Below are 23,006 nucleotides of genomic sequence, written 5' to 3' on the forward strand. Positions count from 1 at the left end.
GAAAAGATGAGTGCCTAGTTTATTCATTATTACATGAAATGACTTTATTAACTGTGCTCTAATTACACCTGCCACATAATAACTTTGTTTCCAGAATGAGATTTTCACTCTGCAGCGGAGTGTGCGCTGATATGAAACTTCCTGGCAGATTAAAACTGTGTGCCGGACCGAGACTCGAACTCGGGACCTTTGCCTTTCGCGGGCAAGTGGTCTACCAACTGAGCTACGCAAGCACGACTCACGCCCGGTCCTCACAGCTGTACTTCTGCCAGTATCTCGTCTCCTACCTTCCAAACTTTACAGAAGCTCTCCTGCGAACCTTGCAGAACTAGTACTCCTGAAAGGAAGGATACTGCGGAGACATGGCTTAGCCACAGCCTGGGGGATGTTTCCAGAATGAGATTTTCACTCTGCAGCGGAGTATCCTTTCTTTCAGGAGTGCTAGTTCTGCAAGGTTCGCAGGAGAGCTTCTGTAAAGTTTGGAAGGTAGGAGACGAGATACTGGCAGAAGTAAAGCTGTGAGGACCGGGTGTGAGTCGTGCTTCGGTAGCTCAGTTGGTTGCCGGCACGGTAGCTCAGCGTGTTCGGTCAGAGAGCTGGTTGGCCTCTGTAATAAAAAACTGAATGGAAGGATCAACCACCGAACTTGAACAGGATGTCTTGCGACGTCCGTAACGAGCAAACACAACGATCAATAACGAACAAAAAGGGAAAAAAAGAAAAGAGAAAAAAAAAGTTGGTAGAGCACTTGCCCGCGAAAGGCAAAGGTCCCGAGTTCGAGTCTCGGTCGGGCACACAGTTTTAATCTGCCAGGAAGTTTCAATAACTTTTTTGTTGCCCGAAAATGCAGTATTTAGCAGCGTGAGCGACATCACAATCATTAAATTTTGACCTTTGTTGTGGTAGGGTTGTTAGAAAGTCATTAAAGCTTTGCGTTTTTTGTCGCGGCGAGATCAATTTACGAAATTTCAGTCACCAACTTTCTCTTCCGAATGCGAAAATATTTTGTTGAGCCCAACCTACATAGGTAGGAATGATCATCAAAATAAAATAAGAAAAATCAGAGCTCGAACAGAAAGGTTTAGGTGTTCGTTTTTCCCGCGCGCTGTTCGGGAGTGGAATGGTAGAGAGATAGTATGATTGTCTACATCTACATCTACAGTTATACTCCGCAAGCCACCCAACGGTGTGTGGCGGAGTGCACTTTACGTGCCACTGTCATTACCTCCCTTTCCTGTTCCTGTCGCGTATGGTTCGCGGGAAGAACGACTGTCTGAAAGCCTCCGTGCGCGCTCGAATCTCTCTAATTTTACATTCGTGATCTCCTCGGGAGGTATAAGTAGGGGAAAGCAATATATTCGATACCTCATCCAGAAACGCACCCTCTCGAAACCTTGCGAGCAAGCTACGCCGCGATGCAGAGCGCCTCTCTTGCAGAGTCTGCCACTTGAGTTTGCTAAACATCTCCGTAACGCTATCAGGGTTACCAAATAACCCTATGACGAAACGCGCCGCTCTTCTTTGGATCTTCTCTATCTCCTCCGTCAACCCGATCTGGTACGGATCCCACACTGATGAGCAATACTGAAGTATAGGTCGAACTAGTGTTTTGTCAGCCACCTCCTTTGTTGATAGACTACATTTTCTAAGGACTCTCCCAATGAATCTCAGCCTGGTACCCGCCTTACCAACAATTAATTTTATATGATCATTCCGCTTCAAATCGTTCCGCACGCATACTCCCAGATATTTTACAGAAGTAACTGCTACCAGTGTTTGTTCCGCTATCATATAATCATACAATAAAGGATCTTTCTTTCTATGTATTCTCAATACATTACATTTGTCTATGTTAAGGGTCAGTTGCCACTCCCTGCACCAAGTGCCTAGCCGCTGCAGATCTTCCTGCATTTCGCTACAGTTTTCTAATGCTGCAACTTCTCTGTATACTACAGCATCATCCGTGAAAAGCCGCATGGAACTTCCGACACTATCTACTAGGTCATTTATATACATTGTGAAAAGCAATGGTCCCATAACACTCCCCTGTGGCACGCCAGAGGTTACTTTAACGTCTGTAGAGGTCTCTCCATTGAGAACAACATGCTGTGTTCTTTTTGCTAAAAACTCTTCAATCCAGCCACACAGCTGGTCTGATATTCCGTAGGCTCTTACTTTGTTTATAAGGCGACAGTGCGGAACTGTATCGAACGCCTTCCGGAAGTCGAGGAAAATAGCATCTACCTGGGAGCCTGTATCTAATATTTTCTGGGTCTCATGAACAAATAAAGCGAGTTGGGTCTCACACGACCGCTGTTTTCGGAACTCATGTTGATTCCTACAGAGTAGATTCTGGGTTTCCAAAAACGACGTGATACGCGAGCAAAAAACATGTTCTAAAATTCTACAACCGTCTGCCAAGCACTTAAATGTGAATTGCAGAGTAATCATGTAGATGCAGACTGTCGTATTCTCTTCCGGGGCTGTAAGATCGGAACAGCGAGGTGAGAAACGAAAAATTCGTACGCGGACAGGAGCACGGTGTGCGTGTTGTTTTGGAGGGTCGGCGGCGCAGGTAGTGGTGCCAGGGGTGAGGGTGGGGGGCGGCGGTGCTGCCCCCTGCGCGGCGTGCCCTGGCGGCGCGGCGCGGCGCGGCGAGGCGGCGGGCGCGCCAGTGCGCCTGGCACAGCACAGGCGTCAGCCACCGGCCACCGCACAGGCGCCAGCCGCTCGCGCCCGCCAGACGCCACTCGCCGCTGCGCGACATGACGCCAGCCGCCGCCGTCGCACGCCCGGCCGCCCCCCGCTAGCCGCGATGTTCGAAATGTGGAGTTCCGTGTCCTCCAAGCTAGACGCCGTCCACCTGCAGCAACAGCAGCAGCAGCCACACACGTCCTCGGGATCCATCAAAGGTAAAGCAGTGTGTGTCGTGACACTCGTTTGTGTTCGGGGTAGCTGGTGGACAGCTGTCAGTCGCTGCACGTGTCGCCTTCCCGGAAACAGGGAAAAGTATCGCGATCTCCGAAAACGCCGACGTCACCTTCTACGAGCAGTGACAGTTTCCGGTGCAAACCCTGTGCACAATTCCAATAAGACGTAACCACGAATATTGTTCCGATTTTTTTCCAGTTACGGTAAAAGTACAGAATAAAAAGAACTCGCGACGTAATTTGTTCTAAATTTCTTTATTTATTTTTTTTTATTTTTTTCCCTAGACTTCCGCTGGCACACACGCTCTCCGGCGGAGTGTATCCCACTGACAAGCTAACGTGGCTCCAGAACGTGTTACGCCGAGGGTGAAGAACGCAATAGTGTTGCGCGCAGATCCGGGACTAGTCGTGGGCGCCGATGTAGGTTACGCCCCCAGCTGTAGCGGCTACGGCGTGCCGTGGTATATCGACCCGGTACGCGGACCGGCGTTTACTGAGAAGCCGCAACTTTTGCAGGAAGACAGTTTGACAGCGGCGGCGCGACGTCGATGCCGGTGTCTCGGTTTCGATTCCCCCGTCGGGCAGACGGCAGCGCAGGCGCCGCCGCGGCCGCCTCCGCTGGCTTCGATCGAGCCACTCGTTATCAGTCGGCAGTACTTTCAAAACTGGACCAGCTACGGAAGTGAGGACAGTATGCGTGCGAGGGGGAGTGGCGGTGCGCGTGACACGTGAGGCGTGTCCGCGTCTGAGGGAGCGGCCGATCTCCGTCGCGTGCGTAGCTGTCACCGCACTCGGACGCGCGTGGGCCGTTTGCGAAATGAGCCGGCCCGTTCCCGCAGGGGCGGTTTTGCCCCCACCTGCCAGCTTTAGCGTCGTGGCCCCCTCCGTCCCGTAGCTCGCGTAAAAGCACTTATTCGATACTCGAGCTCCACGCTGTTTTTGTCAGTCCTTCGACTGTCAAAGTGACACCAGTCTCATATCTGTCTCGTTTCCCCCCGCATCTCTCATTCTCAGCCCACCGACTACCCATCAGAAACAGCTTCGAATAGACGTACATATCATAAGAAATATTTTGTGTAGGCTGTGTTGGACAGCTTTTATAAATGTTTGAAACTGCATGGTTTTAAACACCCTGAGTCACCTTGGATGGGGCAATTGCACTGTTCTTTCTAACACTTTTTCCGAAAATCATTACTTTGTAACTGTTAATGCAATAAATGTGTATGATGTTTCATTCCAAATGATGCAGCTTGCTTGATCTAATCGTAAAAATCTTGTTATGAAATATTAAAATTAGCAGACATATAAAATATTTTACTGAATCATGTTTTCATTCCGAAGAAAAACTTGTACACACCGTTCTTGCACATTATATGCCTGAACATGGTATGTCTTGAAACATTCAGGTATATAAAGAGCTACGTCACAGCTCGCTCCTTTTGACAAAGGGGCACTCTTTGCAGACGTATTGGGAGCTGTTTTCATGATGCCTTTTACTACCAGAGCTGTTTTACGAATGCTCATTTAGGCGATACCGTATTTCAAACGCTTCGCAACATTATTTTATTTTATTAATTACCTGAGCATTCATCCACACAGTAATCTGGATCAATATCAGGAACATCAATTTCCCCTTTTGAACTGGGACCGCCGATTTGTTCAAATGGTTCAAATGGCTCTGAGCACTATGGGACTTAATAGCTATGGTCATCAGTCCCCTAGAACTTAGAACTACTTAAACGTAACTAACCTAAGGACAGCACACAACACCCAGCCATCACGAGGCAGAGAAAATCCCTGACCCCGCCGGGAATCTAACCCGGGAACCCGGGCGTGGGAATCGAGAACGCTACCGCACGACCACGAGACGCGGGCCCGATTTGTTCCTCCAGGGCATTGAAAGCGACTCTATCATCGAAATTTACAGTGCCAAAAGTATGTAGAGAGCGAACAGCGAGCCAACAAATGTACAGGTTGAGCACGAAAGCCGGCCGGTGTGGCCGTGCGGTTCTAGGCGCGTCAGTCTGGAGCCGCGTGACCGCTACGGTCGCAGGTTCGAATCCTGCCTCGGTCATGGATGTGTGTGATGTCCTTAGGTTAGTTAGGTTTAAGTAGTTCTAAGTTCTAGGGGACTGATGACCACAGATGTTGAGTCCCATAGTGCTCTGAGCCATTTGAACCATTTTTTTGAGCACGAAAGCAGTGTGACACAGAGCAGAAACATGCACAGTACTTTTGTGGAGTACAGATAATTCAGAATTCGAAAACTGCATGGCAGCGCAATGCAGAGACCCTTCCTTGTGCAGTATACATGCCTACCAACAGTGTAGGCGCAATGTGAGCCACCATTTTTTTACGCACAGCACGAGCAGGACTCAGGCGCCGTCCGCTTGACTGCTGCTGCTCGATCCTTATTCGGGCTTCGTCCGCAAACCTGTGGTATAACAACCATGTACTCTGTCTTGCGACATGTTTCTTATAACGTAGGTTATACCTAAATAGAGCATCTCAAGAATGATTAGTCACTGAAGCTGTGAAATGCAAAGTTGAATACGTCTTTGATGCCCCGAAGATGAACTGACTTTGACCGCAATCTATAGTCGATGCTGTTCCTAATATTTACAGTGTGTTCGGAAAGTCCCGTTGCAGACTTCTAGGACTTGTAGATGGGGGTGAGTACACAATAATTTGAAGAGGAACCCATCTCCGGAAACGTCATAACGAGGCTACAGAGCGTCAAAGTTATACACGCCGGCGCCTGTAAATGTAGTAATACATAGGGTGATTCTGTGAAGATGTTACAGTCTTTCTAGGATGACGGAGAAGGATAAATGTATCCGTTTGAGGTAAGTATCCTTGGTTCGGAAACGAACGAGTCGAAACTAATAAGTGGAAACCGTTCTGGTACCTCTGACGGTGGAACATGACTTGTGTACCTGTACTGTTGTTGCTAAGACTGTGTGGTATGCAACTTTCAGAGGTGATAGTATGGACCAAAACAAGAAAAAATGTCTAGCAAACAAGCATACTTGAGGAGCTGTGAGCACATGTCTATCTTAGCTAGTGTGAAAAACATCTCCTCCATTGAACAAGTGCTCAAAATCTTACGGTATGCAATTTAGAGTCCATGTTTACCAGACATTTTTTCCTGTTTTGGTCCATACTACCACCTCTGAAATTTACCTACAACAACAGTAGCGGTACATGTATTTCACTGCCAGAGGTATCAGAACGGTTCTCGGTTACAACTTTCGACTCGTTCGTTTCCGGTACAGGGACCTTTACCTCAAATTAATACACGTTGTAACGTCGTTGGATGACGTTTCCGGACATGGGTTCCTATTCAAAATACTATGTACTCACTCCTCTCTACAAACCCTAGAAGTTTGTAATGGGAATTTTCGAATACCCTCTATATGCCATTCACACATACGAGTCTTGTTCAAATTACCTCGATCTCGTGCGACAATTCGAAAGATCTCAGTTCGATTTTATGCCATTTTTAACATGTCTGCGACACACAAATATTGAGCACAGTGTAGTATAAAGAGTACAATGGACCCCTTTCCTATACCCTCTGCAAACGCCCGAACGCGTCTTAGTTCTGATGAATTAATTCTCTCAGAACACAGACTGCATGTCGGGATAGTCTACTGGTAACTTGTGGCTCCTTCGCCTTTACCCAATCGTTAAGTGCACGTTTGACCTGTTACGACGCGGCCTGCTCAGTCATTATCGTCGTTAACCAAAGTTAATGTAAGCCGCTGTGTGAGTCATGTATTAGAGAATGTTGTAAGTTGTGCTGAGAGAGTTTAGTCTGGAATTGGCTTTGAACTGTATTATTGGTATGAAAATGGGATACTAGTTGAGACTGATACCGGTCACTGCGCACCGGGACAAGTTCTTCAAGAGGGGCAGCGCTGGCTGCTACACATCCTGTTAAAAGCAACCACTTAATACTTTATGCTGTCGTAGTGTTTCTTTTTCACCCTTTTGTGGGCTCTGCCATATCATCCTCTGAGAGTGAGCGAGACGTCACATCGATTGAGACAATGGACTGACATTCGGGAGCTTCGGTATTGAAGAGTTTGTGTTTCAGTAGTTTCTCGAAATTAATTGAGGCGAATGCTGGGATGGTCTATTTAAGAAGACACGCCCAGTTTCCTGCAGTGTCCGCATTTACAGCCTGTTTCTGATCACCTCGTCTTCGATCCTCTAATCTTCCTGAGAGAGAAGAGAGAGAGAGAGCGATTCTATATCTTTCTCGTGTTTCATAATTCATTGAATTTGACTCAAAGAATAGGAAAGAGTACAAATTAAAACCGTCAGACATGGCTATTCTGCCTGATGATACGATTGTTTGTTGAAATAGGCGGGCTATGAGACTTACTTTAAATCAACAATGACGCACAGCATTCTCATAATGCAGCTAGTAACAGAGGATACAACAATGAGGAACAACTTACGTTAAGTTACTTTGATTTTCCGCTGTCTTTCTTCATACGTTGTTTTATGGAATTGGGGAGTATAACTTCTATTACCATTTCGTTTCCTTTGGTGCTTATATCAGTCATGGACTTCAAACACTTGACTCGATACGAAAAAACATATCTTGGTTGTGGAATAGTAACTAATAGCGCAAACTAAGTTGATACTCGTCGCGGAGGCTGGTGGAAGCGACCGTAAATGCATTTCCCATTTACAGTCACTATCATCAGCCACAGCACCGTGTGTCAACTTAGTTTGCGCGAACAATAACTGGGTTCTGCAGTGATGCCGGATGCTAACTCACACAACTCATACAACTAGTTCTGATAACTGAAGACTGAACACGCAGTACAAATTACACAAGACTGATTTATTTCTCCTGTACGAAGACAATGTAAGGATCTGATCTGTTGAAAGATACCACATCCTGTAACGTCCTGTTAACTGTGCGGTTTATACACCAGTGCAAGGCTTAATTGAAACTAATTTAGCTGACATGTTATAACATGTACTAGTCTTCGATTACGTTATGGAGTGCAGACAGTTAGAGGGGTACCAGTCACTTTACGTGTCAAACATAAACTGCAGGTTTTTTGTTTCGTTTGTAGCAAGCTATTTCCAACCTGGGTTCATCTTTAGGTGACCTGTCAGGATATATTAAGAATCAACTAAATTTGGGTTATCAGCCGATTTTAGATTCATGAGAAGTTTCTATCTTCACACGAATATACAAGTAGCAGCTGATACACAGGGTGTCTCACCTAACTCTGCCACCTCAAATATCTCTGGAACAACAATAGCTATTCAAAAACGGTTTCCACTAGCATGAACGTACGGCGGGGGCTTAGGAAATCAAATACCATGCGAAATTTTAAAACGTAAACAAATATTATTTTCAACACAAACTTCTGTATTTTTAAATGGACACCCCCTATTATTTCGTATGCAATCAATAGCATGAAAAATCACAAAAGTAATGGCGTTGATTGCATCGCAGTACGTCAATTACATCACGAAAAAATGCGAAGCGAAGTTGACGCTTGAAATAAATGAAGCACACAGCTAGCGCATGTCCTGAGACTCAAGCGTGCATCTCACGCTGCCTGTGTCAGCGGCTCACGCAATGGGAAGGTATGCAAAATCCACAAAAATAAACATGTAACACGTCCAACGCAAAGTTACGTTCATCAAATTGTAAATGTATGTTTATTCTAGCGAAATGACAACCAGAGCTACAATTAGAGGTAACACACTTGAATTCACTATGCTAAACACATTTACTAGTGCCCTATAGCCCACAGAAACTGTACTGTTGTGCATTACATCCAGCAAAGAAAATACACACACATCTTGACCAGTGAAACTGTGTCACGTCAACATATGTTCGAAGTGCCCTCCGTTTGCATCAGTACACGTTTGCAGACGTGTAACGAGAGAGTGTTGCACAGATTGTAGAGTTTCTACAGATACTGCCGCACACGCCGTAGTAATACGATGTTGCATATCCTCTACTGTCGTTGGGGGTTCTTGATAGCCGGCCGCGATGGTCTAGCGGTTCTAGGCGCGCAGTACGGAACCGCGCGGCTGCTACAGTCGCAGGTTCGAATCCTGCCTCGGGCATGGATGTGTGTGATGTCCTTAGGTTAGTTAGGTTTAAGTAGTTCTAAGTTCTAGGGGACTGATGACCACAGATGTTAAGTCCCATAGTGCTCAGAGCCATTTGAACCATTTTTTTTTTCTTGATACACACTGTCTGTCACTGCGGCCCAGAGAAAGAAGTCTAATGGTGTCAAGTCGGGGGACCGTGCTGGCCATCGCACAGTACCTCCCCGCCCCATCCACCTATTTGGAAATGTCGCATCTAGAACGTCTCTGCCAACTTTTACGTTGTGTCCGGGACATCCAAAATGTTGGAACCACATTGATAGACGAGTTTCCAATCCTAGGTCCCCCATGAGGAGAGCTAGTGTATGTTGAAGAAATGATGCAGATCGCTGTCCTTTCAATGTTCCACGGTAAAAGTAGGGACATACAATATACACTCCTGGAAATGGAAAAAAGAACACATTGACACCGGTGTGTCAGACCCACCATACTTGTTCCGGACACTGCGAGAGGGCTGTACAAGCAATGATCACACGCACGGCACAGCGGACACACCAGGAACCGCGGTGTTGGCCGTCGAATGGCGCTAGCTGCGCAGCATTTGTGCACCGCCGCCGTCAGTGTCAGCCAGTTTGCCGTGGCATACGGAGCTCCATCGCAGTCTTTAACACTGGTAGCATGCCGCGACAGCTTGGACGTGAACCGTATGTGCAGTTGACGGACTTTGAGCGAGGGCGTATAGTGGGCATGCGGGAGGCCGGGTGGACGTACCGCCGAATTGCTCAACACGTGGGGCGTGAGGTCTCCACAGTACATCGATGTTGTCGCCAGTGGTCGGCGGAAGGTGCACGTGCCCGTCGACCTGGGACCGGACCGCAGCGACGCACGGATGCACGCCAAGACCGTAGGATCCTACGCAGTGCCGTAGGGGACCGCACCGCCACTTCCCAGCAAATTAGGGACACTGTTGCTCCTGGGGTATCGGCGAGGACCATTCGCAACCGTCTCCATGAAGCTGGGCTACGGTCCCGCACACCGTTAGGCCGTCTTCCGCTCACGCCCCAACATCGTGCAGCCCGCCTCCAGTGGTGTCGCGACAGGCGTGAATGGAGGGACGAATGGAGACGTGTCGTCTTCAGCGATGAGAGTCGCTTCTGCCTTGGTGCCAATGATGGTCGTATGCGTGTTTGGCGCCGTGCAGGTGAGCGCCACAATCAGGACTGCATACGACCGAGGCACACAGGGCCAACACCCGGCATCATGGTGTGGGGAGCGATCTCCTACACTGGCCGTACACCACTGGTGATCGTCGAGGGGACACTGAATAGTGCACGGTACATCCAAACCGTCATCGAACCCATCGTTCTACCATTCCTAGACCGGCAAGGGACCTTGGTGTTCCAACAGGACAATGCACGTCCGCATGTATCCCGCGCCACCCAACGTGCTCTAGAAGGTGTAAGTCAACTACCCTGGCCAGCAAGATCTCCGGATCTGTCCCCCATTGAGCATGTTTGGGACTGGATGAAGCGTCGTCTCACGCGGTCTGCACGTCCAGCACGAACGCTGGTCCAACTGAGGCGCCAGGTGGAAATGGCATGGCAAGCCGTTCCACAGGACTACATCCAGCATCTCTACGATCGTCTCCATGGGAGAATAGCAGCCTGCATTGCTGCGAAAGGTGGATATACACTGTACTAGTGCCGACATTGTGCATGCTCTGTTGCCTGTGTCTATGTGCCTGTGGTTCTGTCAGTGTGATCATGTGATGTATCTGACCCCAGGAATGTGTCAATAAAGTTTCCCCTTCCTGGGACAATGAATTCACGGTGTTCTTATTTCAATTTCCAGGAGTGTAGTTAGCAATGATACCGCAGCAAACATTGACACTCCACTGTCGTTGACGAGCAACTTGGCGAATCCAGTGGTTTGCACGGACCAGTAGTGCATGTTTCGCAGATTCACATTACGATGGTTTGTAAATGAAGCCTCGTCGGTAAACAACGTATTGCTTAGGAATACTGGATTGCCTTGCAACTGCTGAAGTGCAAAACGACAGAATGCAATGCGGGATTCAGAGTCATTTCCGTTCAGTTCTTGGTGCAGTGAGATATGGAACGGATGAAATCGATGCCGATGCAAGATTCTGCACACACTACTCTAGCTTATTCCTACACCTCGTGCAATTTCTCGTACACTCACCTGAGGGTTGTGCGCTACAGCATCCAGAACAGCAATTTCCGTCCCGTTGCCAGTCGCTGATGATGTACGTCGACGTATTGTGGGAGCCCAGCATCCTGTTTCCTTGAGTAGCTTGCAGATGTTGCCAATGGTTCGACCTGACGGACACTGCCGATCTCGGTAGCGTTCAGCATATAGTGTCACAGCTGCGGTTGCATTTATGTGACATTCGCCATAAATTAAAATAATGTATAGTTTTTCTTCATTACGGAAGGCCGGCATATCGACTAGATCACGGCAAATGTAACAAGCCACAGGAAAACAGGTTTTAATGTGGCAACGTATGTGAATTACGTTACAGTAAGAGAGCAGTTCAGTAGACCAGATTAGGAAACACTTGTACACTGAAGGTAAAGCATGCCGTGGTGATATTGGTATGTTTACGGCAGGATACAAGCGCCAGTGCAGGCAACCCCTGCTCTGAGCACAGTACTACATGCGATGCATTACGTCAGAAACTGTGACGCCGTTGCTATCCTTTACAAGCCACATATTTCAGAACTTATGAGGTTTAGAAACGTGAAACCAAGTGCGTTACCACTAACTGTACCTCTAGTTGTCATTTCAAAACAATAAACATTATGCGCAGGACATCCATCATACTGATATCACATTATTTGACACATTATAAGAGGTAGACCGGTTCAAGTAAGGTACAGCTCAAGAAGGGGCTAAACTATCAACCTTTAGGAGTGCCATCAATGAAATATGGGCCAATGATGTGTTGTCATACAATACCACTCCATACATTAACACTCCACTGACGTAGTACGTCAATCACATCACGATTACCGGCAGCGTGAGGTGCACGCATGAGTCTCAGGACGTGCACTAGCTGTGCGCTTCATTTATTTCAAGCGTCAACTTCGCTTCGCATTTTCTCTGGATGTAATTGACGTATTGCGATGCAACCAACGCCATTATTTTTGTAATATTTCATGCTATTGATTGCATACGAAATAATAGGGGGTGTCCATTTAAAAACACCCAAGTTTGTGTTGAAAACAGTATTTGTTTAAGTTTTAAAATTTCGCATGGTATTTGGGTTTCTAAGCCTCTGCCGTACGTTCATCCTGGTGAAAACCGTTTTTGAATATCTATTCTTGTTCGAGAGATATCTGAGGTGGCAGAGTTAGGCGAGACACCCTGTATATACAGGGTGTTTCAAAAATGACCGGTATATTTGAAACGGCAATAAAACCTAAACGAGCAGCGATAGAAATACACCGTTTGTTGCAATATGCTTGGGACAACAGTACATCTTCAGGCGGACAAACTTTCGAAATTACAGTAGTTACAATTTTCAACAACAGATGGCGCTGCAAGTCATGTGAAAGATATAGAAGACAACGCAGTCTGTGGGTGCGCCATTCTGTACGTCGTCTTTCTGCTGTAAGCGTGTGCTGTTCACAACGTGCACGTGTGCTGTAGACAACATGGTTTATTCCTTAGAACAGAGGATTTTTCTGGTGTTGGAATTCCACCGCCTAGAACACAGTGTTGTTGCAACAAGACGAAGTTTTCAACGGAGGTTTAATGTAACCAAAGGACCGAAAAGCGATACAATAAAGGATCTGTTTGAAAAATTTCAACGGACTGGGAACGTGACGGATGAACGTGCTGGAAAGGTAGGGCGACCGTGTACGGCAACCACAGAGGGCAACGCGCAGCTAGTGCAGCAGGTGATCCAACAGCGGCCTCGGGTTTCCGTTCGCCGTGTTGCAGCTGCGGTCCAAATGACGCCAACGTCCACGTATCGTCTCATGCGCCAGAGTTTACACCTCTATCCATACAAAATTCAAACGCGGCAACCCCTCAGCGCCGCTACCATTGCTGCACGAGAGACATTCGCTAACGATATAGTGCACAGGATTGATGACGGCGATATGCATGTGGGCAGCATTTGGTTTACTGACGAAGCTTATTTTTACCTGGACGGCTTCGACAATAAACAGAACTGGCGCATATGGGGAACCGAAAAGCCCCATGTTGCAGTCCCATCGTCCCTGCATCCTCAAAAAGTACTGGTCTGGGCCGCCATGTCTTCCAAAGGAATCATTGGCCCATTTTTCAGATCCGAAACGATTACTGCATCACGCTATCTGGACATTCTTCGTGAATTTGTGGCGGTACAAACTGCCTTAGACGACACTGCGAACACCTCGTGGTTTATGCCCGGCCACATCGCACGGCCGACGTCTTTAATTTCCTGAATGAATATTTCGATGATCGTGTGATTGCTTTGGGCTATCCGAAACATACAGGAGGCGGCGTGGATTGGCCTCCCTATTCGCCAGACATGAACCCCTGTGACTTCTTTCTGTGGGGACACTTGAAAGACCAGGTGTACCGCCAGAATCCAGAAACAATTGAACAGCTGAAGCAGTACATCTCATCTGCATGTGAAGCCATTCCGCCAGACACGTTGTCAAAGGTTTCGGGTAATTTCATTCAGAGACTACGCCATATTATTGCTACGCATGGTGGATATGTGGAAAATATCGTACTATAGAGTTTCCCAGACCGCAGAGCCATCTGTTGTTGAAAATTGTAACTACTGTAATTTCGAAAGTTTGTCTGCCTGAAAATGTACTGTTGTCCCAAGCATATTGCAACAAACGGTGTATTTCTATCGCTGCTCGTTTAGTTTTTATTGCCGTTTCAAATATACCGGTCATTTTTGAAACACCCTGTAGGTAACTGTCATGGAACAAATGATGGCGGCTGAAAAGTGTCGTGCCAACAAATACTGAAAAAGTGACTGAGACTGAGAAAGTATTATTTTTCAAACTGAAAATAAGGTTATACTTAAATACTGATGACAGACGTTTTCTAAATGATTACCTGATGATATTTGGTTCAAAGCACAGTATGACATTGAAATAAAACAAAACATAGCTTGAATTTTGGTATGTAAAGTAAGTGATACCAGTCCAACTAACTAGATTTAACATCGTAGAAATTTTACTGCGGACTCTACCAAAGAAGCTCGGTTGTAGTAACAACTGCAGCTAGCGCTGGAACCGTGGTACAGATGGATCAACATATTGCCTCTATCCTGGGAGCTTCCTGTAGGAGCTTTCTCACTTCCGTTATCATAATATAATTATTCTTAAGCCAGATCCAAAAATCATCCTTGAAAAGTCTCCTGCATTTCAAGCTACCTCTGCAGTATCAGCAACATGGTTTGCTTCGATGCCATCGGTCTAAAAGAACGAGTAAGAATACAATAGGAACAACAATAACGAAATAAAAAAAGTACTTTGATTGTGAAACATATTTATATCGTAAAAACATTATAATTGTTTTACCTTTTTTCCGACAAAATGAATCATAACGTACTTCCGTGCATTGGCATTAATAACTGAATTAGGAAACTGTCTGCTGCCTAAAGCGTTGTTCTGTGAAAAGTGTGACATTCATTAAATGATTTGTTGCTTCGTACTTTTACTGTCCCGTGTAGCATTTTCATAATACGTTCTGCATAGTATATTTTACGCTTTTGTTTAGTTTTTGAAAACGAAGAACATACGAAACTCAAATGGAGGACAAGAAATGTAGTGGACGCTTTTGTAGCCGACTTAGAGTGTATGCGGTGACGACGTCTGTATGGGATAATGTAGTTACGGAACAGCTACGGGCGGTTAACCGCGTTGCTGAATTGTGTAGACTCTTGGCAGCTGCTGGCAGCGCAAATTACTTGTCTCTCGTTGCTGCCACGGCCATTATCAGAGACACATTACGGAATTACGTAGCAGCGAGATTGCTGAAGTTCTTATTTACCTGTTTGTCTCTCTAATTGTAGTAACTGTCGTCGCTACAATCAGGTAGAACCGTTTACGTGTATGTCTGGGATACTCTCAACAGACAGGTGCGGTTTTCGAGTCGGATTCAGCGCAATAGTGGCGAACTCTGCATAGCATTCGTCACGAAAGCGCCTACTGCCGCGGACGATCAGATCTGATTAGATTTGAAGTGGAGACTTCACAAAGCACGTTTGCTGAAAACTTCCAGCAGAGACTCCTATTACGTACTACGCTTATCTTGCAACAACCCCGTGTTCGAGCAGCATACAAAATTTATCCGCAGTAATCTGGCACAGCCAGAGAATACGAGGGTTCTCCCCCGTTATACGGCAGTTTCTAAAAAGAACTGCGCCCTCGATTACTTGCAGTAAGGGTGGCGTCCCACAGAAACATGTCTTTAGGTTTTCTTACGTTTTCGTTTCAAAGGAAAGTTCGTGTTTTGGGTACCATCGATATAAGTGCAACGTCTTAACTAGTCTTCCATCTGGCTCAACATTTTTGTGTCGAATGATCCGTAAGCATCAAATAAACAAATTCGTGTATATTCACATTGGATCTCTTGTGAATATAGGCCACGATGAATACACAAACAAGGAATCCGACCGTAGCGATTCGAGGAAGGACAGAAGACACAAGTTGAATGTTGACTTATTACAGTTGTATGCCCGCATAGGAGTGGAACATGGAAGGATGTCTGTCGCGCTCATATTTCGTCGTCTGTGCACGACTCCAGGTAGCCACAGTCCATCCCCCGTTCCAAACTGGTAATGACTCGCTCACCAGTAGCCATCAGAGGGAAACAGTCTGCGATGGAGGTAAAGGGTAACGGGAAATCTGGGAGGTTCGGGAGACGAATAGTTCATCTAGTACAGTACTGCACTCATAGCGCACAGACTACGGTCAATGCCAGAAGTGTAGTAGTATGGTATTGGACTCGTATTCGGGAAGGCGCCGGTTCAAATCCCCATCCAGCCAATCAAATTTAGGGTTTTCGTGACTCCCCCAAATCGCTTAAGGTGAATGTTGCGATAACTCTTTTGAATGCGCACGGACTGTTATTCGTTCCAAGACTACCTTTGGTGAAATAAGTTTATTCGTGCAAGTAACTGATTAACAAATTGTGGCATATTGTACGATAAAAGCTACGGACAAACAGTCTGTTCGTCTTGGATGGTAAATCCGATAGATACTTCCCGTTATTTTTAATCTAGTAATGTTCTATTATCATAATCACCATCTGTTTCTTCTTCTTCTTCCGCTTTCTTCTTATTAACACTGACAACAATACCTTGACATGAAACGAGTCATATGATTATGACTCAGCGGAAAGTCATGATTGACGCTCAAACGTGAGAGATTGGGCATGAGAGAAGACGTTTAATACCCTACCGTATCAGACGTCGTAGAGCATTAAGCGCTAATTTGTGTACAACCGGAGAAGTCGTATTCCATGCATGCAAACCTGACTTTTTACTGCAACATTCCTGTAGAACCAGTTACTTAATATCACTGAGGTATGTCTGGACTGTCCACAATGAATGCTGCCAACTGTTTCGTGTAAAGAAACTGCTCTAAATCAAAGGGAAGTATTATACCAAACAATAAACACAAACACACAAATTAATACACACGTAATCAGAATACGGATGTGTAGACTGGGATATCTATTTTCTTAAAAGTGAAAATTACGTGACAACGTGAGCATTTGCGCATAAGTGCACATATATTCTAAAACTGTCGTTTATTCGACACGCAGTAGGATAAAATAGTAGTTGAATAGTATTTTTTAAGCCATCAGCCGTTCTTCCTCATTGCAGGAGTAACTGCGATGTCATTATCACGAGGTGCCCTGTGATACTTTTCCTAACAGGTTATATATCTGACTATAAACAAATTTCGTATTCCTATAGAAAACATTTTGTTCTTTCTTCACACATACAAGTCCGCTTTTGTCATAATACTTCACTTCACAGTGACAAACACAATGCTAGAAATTTCGAGCAAACTAGTGCCATGTACACGTAAAAAACCAATGAAAACCGAAGTGTTCGGAGACGTCGTAACATATTTACGTCTTAGTTTTACTGCTCAGTTACAGTTCCGCTTGAGCGAAAATGGAAAACACCCTCTTCGGATCACAACGGGTACTGCAACTTAAAAACAAATTAATTGCAGCCGTAACAGTTGGAAAATGAGTGAAGTGGCGCAGTGGTAAAACACTGGACTCGTGTTTTGGGAAACCGTAATTCTATTGGCCGACCGGCCATTCACATTTAGGTTTCCCTAAATCACTTAAGGCAAATACCAGAGCCGTTCCTTTGAAAGGACACAGCCAATATACTTCTTTCATCCTTTACCAAACCGAGCTTGTGCTCCCTCTTCGGTGAACTCGTCATGGACTAGACGTTAAATCCTAATCTTCCGGTCAGCAGGGCGGGTAAAGCCTCTTAGCTGGCAGCAAGAAGGCAATTCAGAGTCATAGCCTCCGTTGTGAGGACCTTGCCCAGACAGCGTACAGCCAGTGTCGTGAGGTCAGTTGGGTATCTTTCGGCGATTAGTAGCAACACTGCGTGCCTGTACATCAGAGGAAAGAGGTTCACACTGACCACATGGCCCGGTACTGAAACGGTAGTGAGCCGACCGTCTTTCGCTGAGCCTATTTGCGAATTTTTAAAATATTTTGTCCTGTCCTTGCACTTTCTAAGCAGACTTGCAGTTTCCAACTGTCGCAATAAAATCGGCTTGCTCTTTGCGTATATTGGAAGAGTCTATTCTCAGTAGTAGGGCATATTCTGACAAAACTGATGTCACGAAGGTGTGGCCGAGTGGTTCTAGGCGCTTCAGTCTGGAACCGCGCGACCGCTACGGTCGCAGGTTCGAATCCTGCCTCGGGCATGGATGTGTGTGATGTCCTTAGGTTAGTTAGGTTGAAGTAGTTCTAAGTTCTAGGGGATTGATGACCTCAGATGTTAAGTCCCATAGTGCTCAGAGCTATTTGAACCATTTGAACAGAGGTTTAGTTCGATAAGTCCCGTCAGTTCCTTAGTCACGAAACCTTGCGATTTTCTGTTCTATATGTGGCTGTCATACTGTTTGCTTGAACTCCGGAGTGCTTTACTAGGCGTGGTACTGTTGGAGGTTTTATACACTTGTCTTCCTTCGACCTCTGAACTGACTAAAACAACTAGTTGTAGGGAGACATCTGCCTCGTGATGGCTGGGTGTTGTGTGCTGTCCTTAGGTTAGTTAGGTTTAAGTAGTTCTAAGTTCTAGGGGACTGATGACCATAGCTGTTAAGTCCCATAGTGCTCAGAGCCATTTGAACCATTTTTTGTAGGGAGAAAATCCTAGGTACGACAGAAAACTGATTCCCGTAACCTTTGCATTTGTAGCCTGGCACTCATTGCAATATCGAGCCACTGAAATACGATAATATAACTGTTTCTAGAATGAATTTTCACCCTTCAGTGAAATATGCGGTGGGTTGAAGCTTCCTACTAGACTCGAATGTGGTACCTGATCCCCCAAACTGTGGCTAAGTCATTTGCCCGTAATATCCTTTCTTCTAGGACTGACAGTCGCGCAAGATATACGTGAGAACGTACGTGAAGTTTGGAAGGTAGGAGAGGAGGTATTTGCTGAAGTAAAGCTGTGAATGCAGGTCGTGACTCGGGCTTGAGTAGATTTGTCGGTCGAGCTCTGGTCCGCGAAAGCCATAGGACCGAGGTTCGAGTCCCGATACGGAGCATCGTCTTAAACTATGGGGAAGTTTCATTATAACTGTTATCTATAGCCTTTAAAAGATGCTAACGCCGAAAGGTCTTCAAAATTAAGCTGCCAGATTTCTAATACACTTATAAAATCGTTAAATCATGCGTTACAGATCAACAAAAATTCTTCAGAAATCAAAAAATTCTAAACACGTATATGAGATATTTAAGGAACCTGTTATTCAGTCACGGAAGCAGTACTCATATAAAAAAGAAAATCTGCTGACCAACCGACCACAACGGCTAAGGTTCAAATAATTAGCACCAAGAGCTGGTATACAGCATTACTGAGATGTCGTTCTTTTGGATCGTTGTTTGCAGGCTAGAAGCGGAAACAAACAACAAGAAGCATTACTGTGGTGCCAGTAGATATTTCGTCCGCAAGGAGTACTTTAGATATCTCCGCTGCCTCCTTTGCTGGCAAATGGGAAGAAAGGAATCTGTCATAACTTCGTTCAAGGATCCATCACAGCATTCACTGAAGTCGATCCAAGCACCTACTCAGAACCTGAGAATAGGTGGTCGTACTATGATTCTAACTCTTCTAGTCTTGAATAAGACTGTATTTCTCTGTCCTTACACAAACTCAGTACGTATTACATTAAGCGTTCGCTGCCTTTCAGTGCTATGCTGAAAATGTATATGCCACGGAGAAGCGACGAGGTTTTGATAAAGCTGCATGTTGTTGCTAAATTAGTATAGTATGTTCGCAGCCGTCGCAGCCGATTGTGAATGTATGCATTGTTGTAATCACCAGAATCAGGAGTGTAGGAGCTTAAATGCTTGTAAATGCGACGTACCGTTTCTCGGTCTTCAACCCGACCGATTGTCATTGTTACGTAATTTACGTATACTTAATTGGGAATCAAAATCTCTATTAACAGCACAGAAACTGTATTTCAAAGTTTGACGAAATTAATTTCAGCTGCACCCACATACATTCCGATCTGCCGCTTGTCTTCGTGAGAATTGGTGAAAAGTGATTATTGTATATTTAACAATAAAAACTAAATATTTTTGAATGACAAAGCGGCATGACTGAATCAAACTGTGCTAACCGTTCTCTCAGAAACGTCTTTGATCGCAACGAGTCAGCCTATTTAACCTCAAAGGTTTTAATAGTTTTATAATCCACATTGTTTTATACTAATGAGGCACTATTATTACCATCATTCTGTTTTTGCTGAGATATTATCTTCTCAGTCAGCATGCTATACTAACGACAAACGCTTGATCGATATTTATGTGAGAGTAATCACAATTTGTCATTGTTGAAGAAGTTAATTTTTTAGAACTTTTCACAATATAAACTGCATATACAAGACGAAGAACGTGAAGAACTTAAAATGATAATGGAATTACTAGCATAGAAGAATAAAGACTTGAAAAATATATCAGCACTTGAGAGAAAGAATGAAATTCATTTCACAGGAAGTGTCACTGAGAGATCTGCGACAGTACACTCAAACAGAAACTTTCTTAAAATTCACGACTTTTTTCTGCATTAGTCCTTGGTGCAAAGAGTATTCTTGCTCTAGAGACTCTAATTTGTTCACATTTTTTCTTGTATTCTGGCGGTCATCGCCATTAATGCTGTCTATCAACTTCTTCTTCATCTTTATAATTGCTCTGAGTAGGCTGCTGCCGGTCCACAGTGACACTGGAATAGTCTTCCGTCAGGAAACATGAAATAGAAAAGCGCAGTTGGGCCTTGTTTCCTGACATTTGCGACTGAAGTAATTTGTTGGACAGTCGCAAACAGGAAGCAATAAGGAAGCTCGTCATTATCTCGAAACAGATTTATAACAAGCAATATCTTTCCATAATTGTCTAGCATGTATCAGTGTAGCCGTTTCTTGCACGCTGTACTCATTCAGAAACTCAGATGTACAATGTAATTTTTATTCCAGTTACGGATGATAAAAATATTTGTATTTAATGTTATTAATTTCGGTCGGTAACGGTCATCTTCTGTAGTCAGTCCACACAGTAAGCTAATAATATCGGGTCGGCATATGTAAAAACTGTACAGTCACAATAATTACCCAAACAAGCTTCGTCGTAATCATATAAAATTTGAGTACCACATGCATAGTTGCAACAGATATATTGACTCTATGAAGAATATTCTTAGACTAATTACGGATCGAAATTAATAACCGGATATATAAAAGAAATTGAGATCCGTAACTGGAATAGCACATGTATAAATATCTTCCTGGATAACAGGAAACGAAATTGCTGCGAATAGATCACAATTCGTCAAATGTACAATTTCACTGTCTGATACTCATCGAAGCAAATTATTTGATTATTTTTACCATAGTTACAAGAGGGCGTGTAGGTGATAGTGGGTACGCGTCGTTTATAAACTGGAAAGCAGTGTGGGCCATTTAATACAAAACGTCTTCTTGAGTGGAAATTAATTTTCTACCAACCATAATTTTATCAAGGATGACGCATTATTTATAGCAATGGGCTGTGGGGTAGCCTAGATGAAACAACAATTCGGTTTTTGCTTGAAGCAAATAAATGAACACAAATGTAAATGAGTATCGTCATATTCGGGTATTAATCTGGCTCGGCGAACAAGGGGACGCTTTTTTAATTTCTGCAGCAACTCATTCATAACGCGTACAGAAGTATGCACGCCTGTGTTGTGAATAGTACAAATGTGTGAGAAAAGTGAGGTGGAACTTGGAAACTAGTCTGACACTAGCCCATAAGAATGTCGAAAATTATTTAAAACTCACGTTCTGGTAGGCTACCACTGACAGTCAGTTACGTAATTCTTATAAGAACTCATTGGAATTTTCGTTTCTTCAAGAATTTGGTACCACGTGGTAAGATTACTGCTAACAGGCCTATAATTTGCTGTAAATTGAAACTAACGGAAATGTGTAGTTTTGGTGTGTGTCACAACATATAATCCGATGTAGTATGCTTGTCCATTGCTCGTTTATTTATGTTCACGATTATACGAGTCATTCTGGTGCAAGAACACAGGAGCCCGGGTCAAGTAGGTTATCGGAACTCATACACACACAACATTCATTTGTCTGACTGTTAAACTAAGAATACTGCTCAGCATCCCAGACAACCGCTTAGAAGATGTCATGTGTTCTTTTTTTTCTTTAATTTTATCTCCTGAATCACAAAACAAATGGGTCAACCGAAAACCACCTCCGTTTCTCCCAGAAGGCAGTGAGACCCTCAGCAACGTTGAGGAACGAAACTGAAGCGGCAGAGAGAAAAAAAGGCAGGAAGACCGAAAGTTGAGGTGCAGCATCCTGTCGACGAGTTCATTCGCCGTCGAACACAAACTTGAATAGGGAAAATATGGGGAGGGATATTGTCCATGTTATTTTCGCAGAGACCATCCTGGCGTTCACCGTGATAGACTTAGGAAAAGAGCGGAATATCTGAATCTGGATGGTCGGACGGGGATCTGAACCCTGTTTCCTTCAAATGCTTGGCCAGTGCCTTAACCACTGCACCATTTCAGTTGATACAGAGAAACAGGCAAAGGGCCGTAGGGAGATGTGACACTATACTACAAATAAGAGTTCAAAAAAGTAAAAGAAATTAGCATCGCAACCGTTTACAGGTTGTTGTCGTGTCTTAGCGAACAAAAGATTTTTTTTTCTTTCCATTAAAGAGCTATACCACGGAATACCTATATAAAATTAACAATGCTGAAATCTGGTCGGCGATCCTGATGTGGGCTGTCAGTGGTGTGGAAACGTTATAAAAATGCCTCCAAACAGCCACTGGTATACCATTACTTAAGGCATATTTTCTCTAGTTGCGTTTCACATGCGTGGTAATACGATGGCTGTTTGGAGACATTTTGTACACGTAGGAACTCCAGGAATTAAGTTACACGTGTCGCTCCACGGAGACCATTACAGTGTAATTATTGTTGGCAAAACGTCTGAATTGCACACAGATTCACCTTGAAATTAAGCCGGTATATGAACCAAATTCAGAGTCGCGTAGTAAAATGGCAACAACAATTTCATCATAGCCGCACAGACGTGGGTGACGCTGATGGGAATGTCCATATCTTGCACCACGTGAGTTCCACTTTTCCGGTAAGCTAGAACAGCTGGAAGTGGATCCGTGACCAAAGAGCGGATTTCTGTCGCTGAGTAATTGAAGGATTGG

General features: G+C 44.7%; 1 protein-coding gene across 1 annotated transcript in view; it reads left to right on the forward strand.

The window, feature by feature from the left end:
• Positions 1-2,815: 2,815 nt before the first annotated feature.
• The window catches only part of LOC126249424 (probable nuclear hormone receptor HR3), a 329,185-nt gene continuing 308,994 nt past the window's right edge, over positions 2,816-23,006 (forward strand). The window contains exons 1-2 of the mRNA XM_049951077.1: positions 2,816-2,912; positions 3,447-3,612. Of these exons, the coding sequence (XP_049807034.1) occupies positions 2,816-2,912; positions 3,447-3,612 (263 nt within the window). The remainder of the gene's footprint in view (positions 2,913-3,446; positions 3,613-23,006) is intronic.

This window comes from Schistocerca nitens, chromosome 3 (assembly GCF_023898315.1).
Source record: "Schistocerca nitens isolate TAMUIC-IGC-003100 chromosome 3, iqSchNite1.1, whole genome shotgun sequence".
In the NCBI taxonomy this organism is placed as follows: Eukaryota; Metazoa; Arthropoda; class Insecta; order Orthoptera; family Acrididae; genus Schistocerca; species Schistocerca nitens.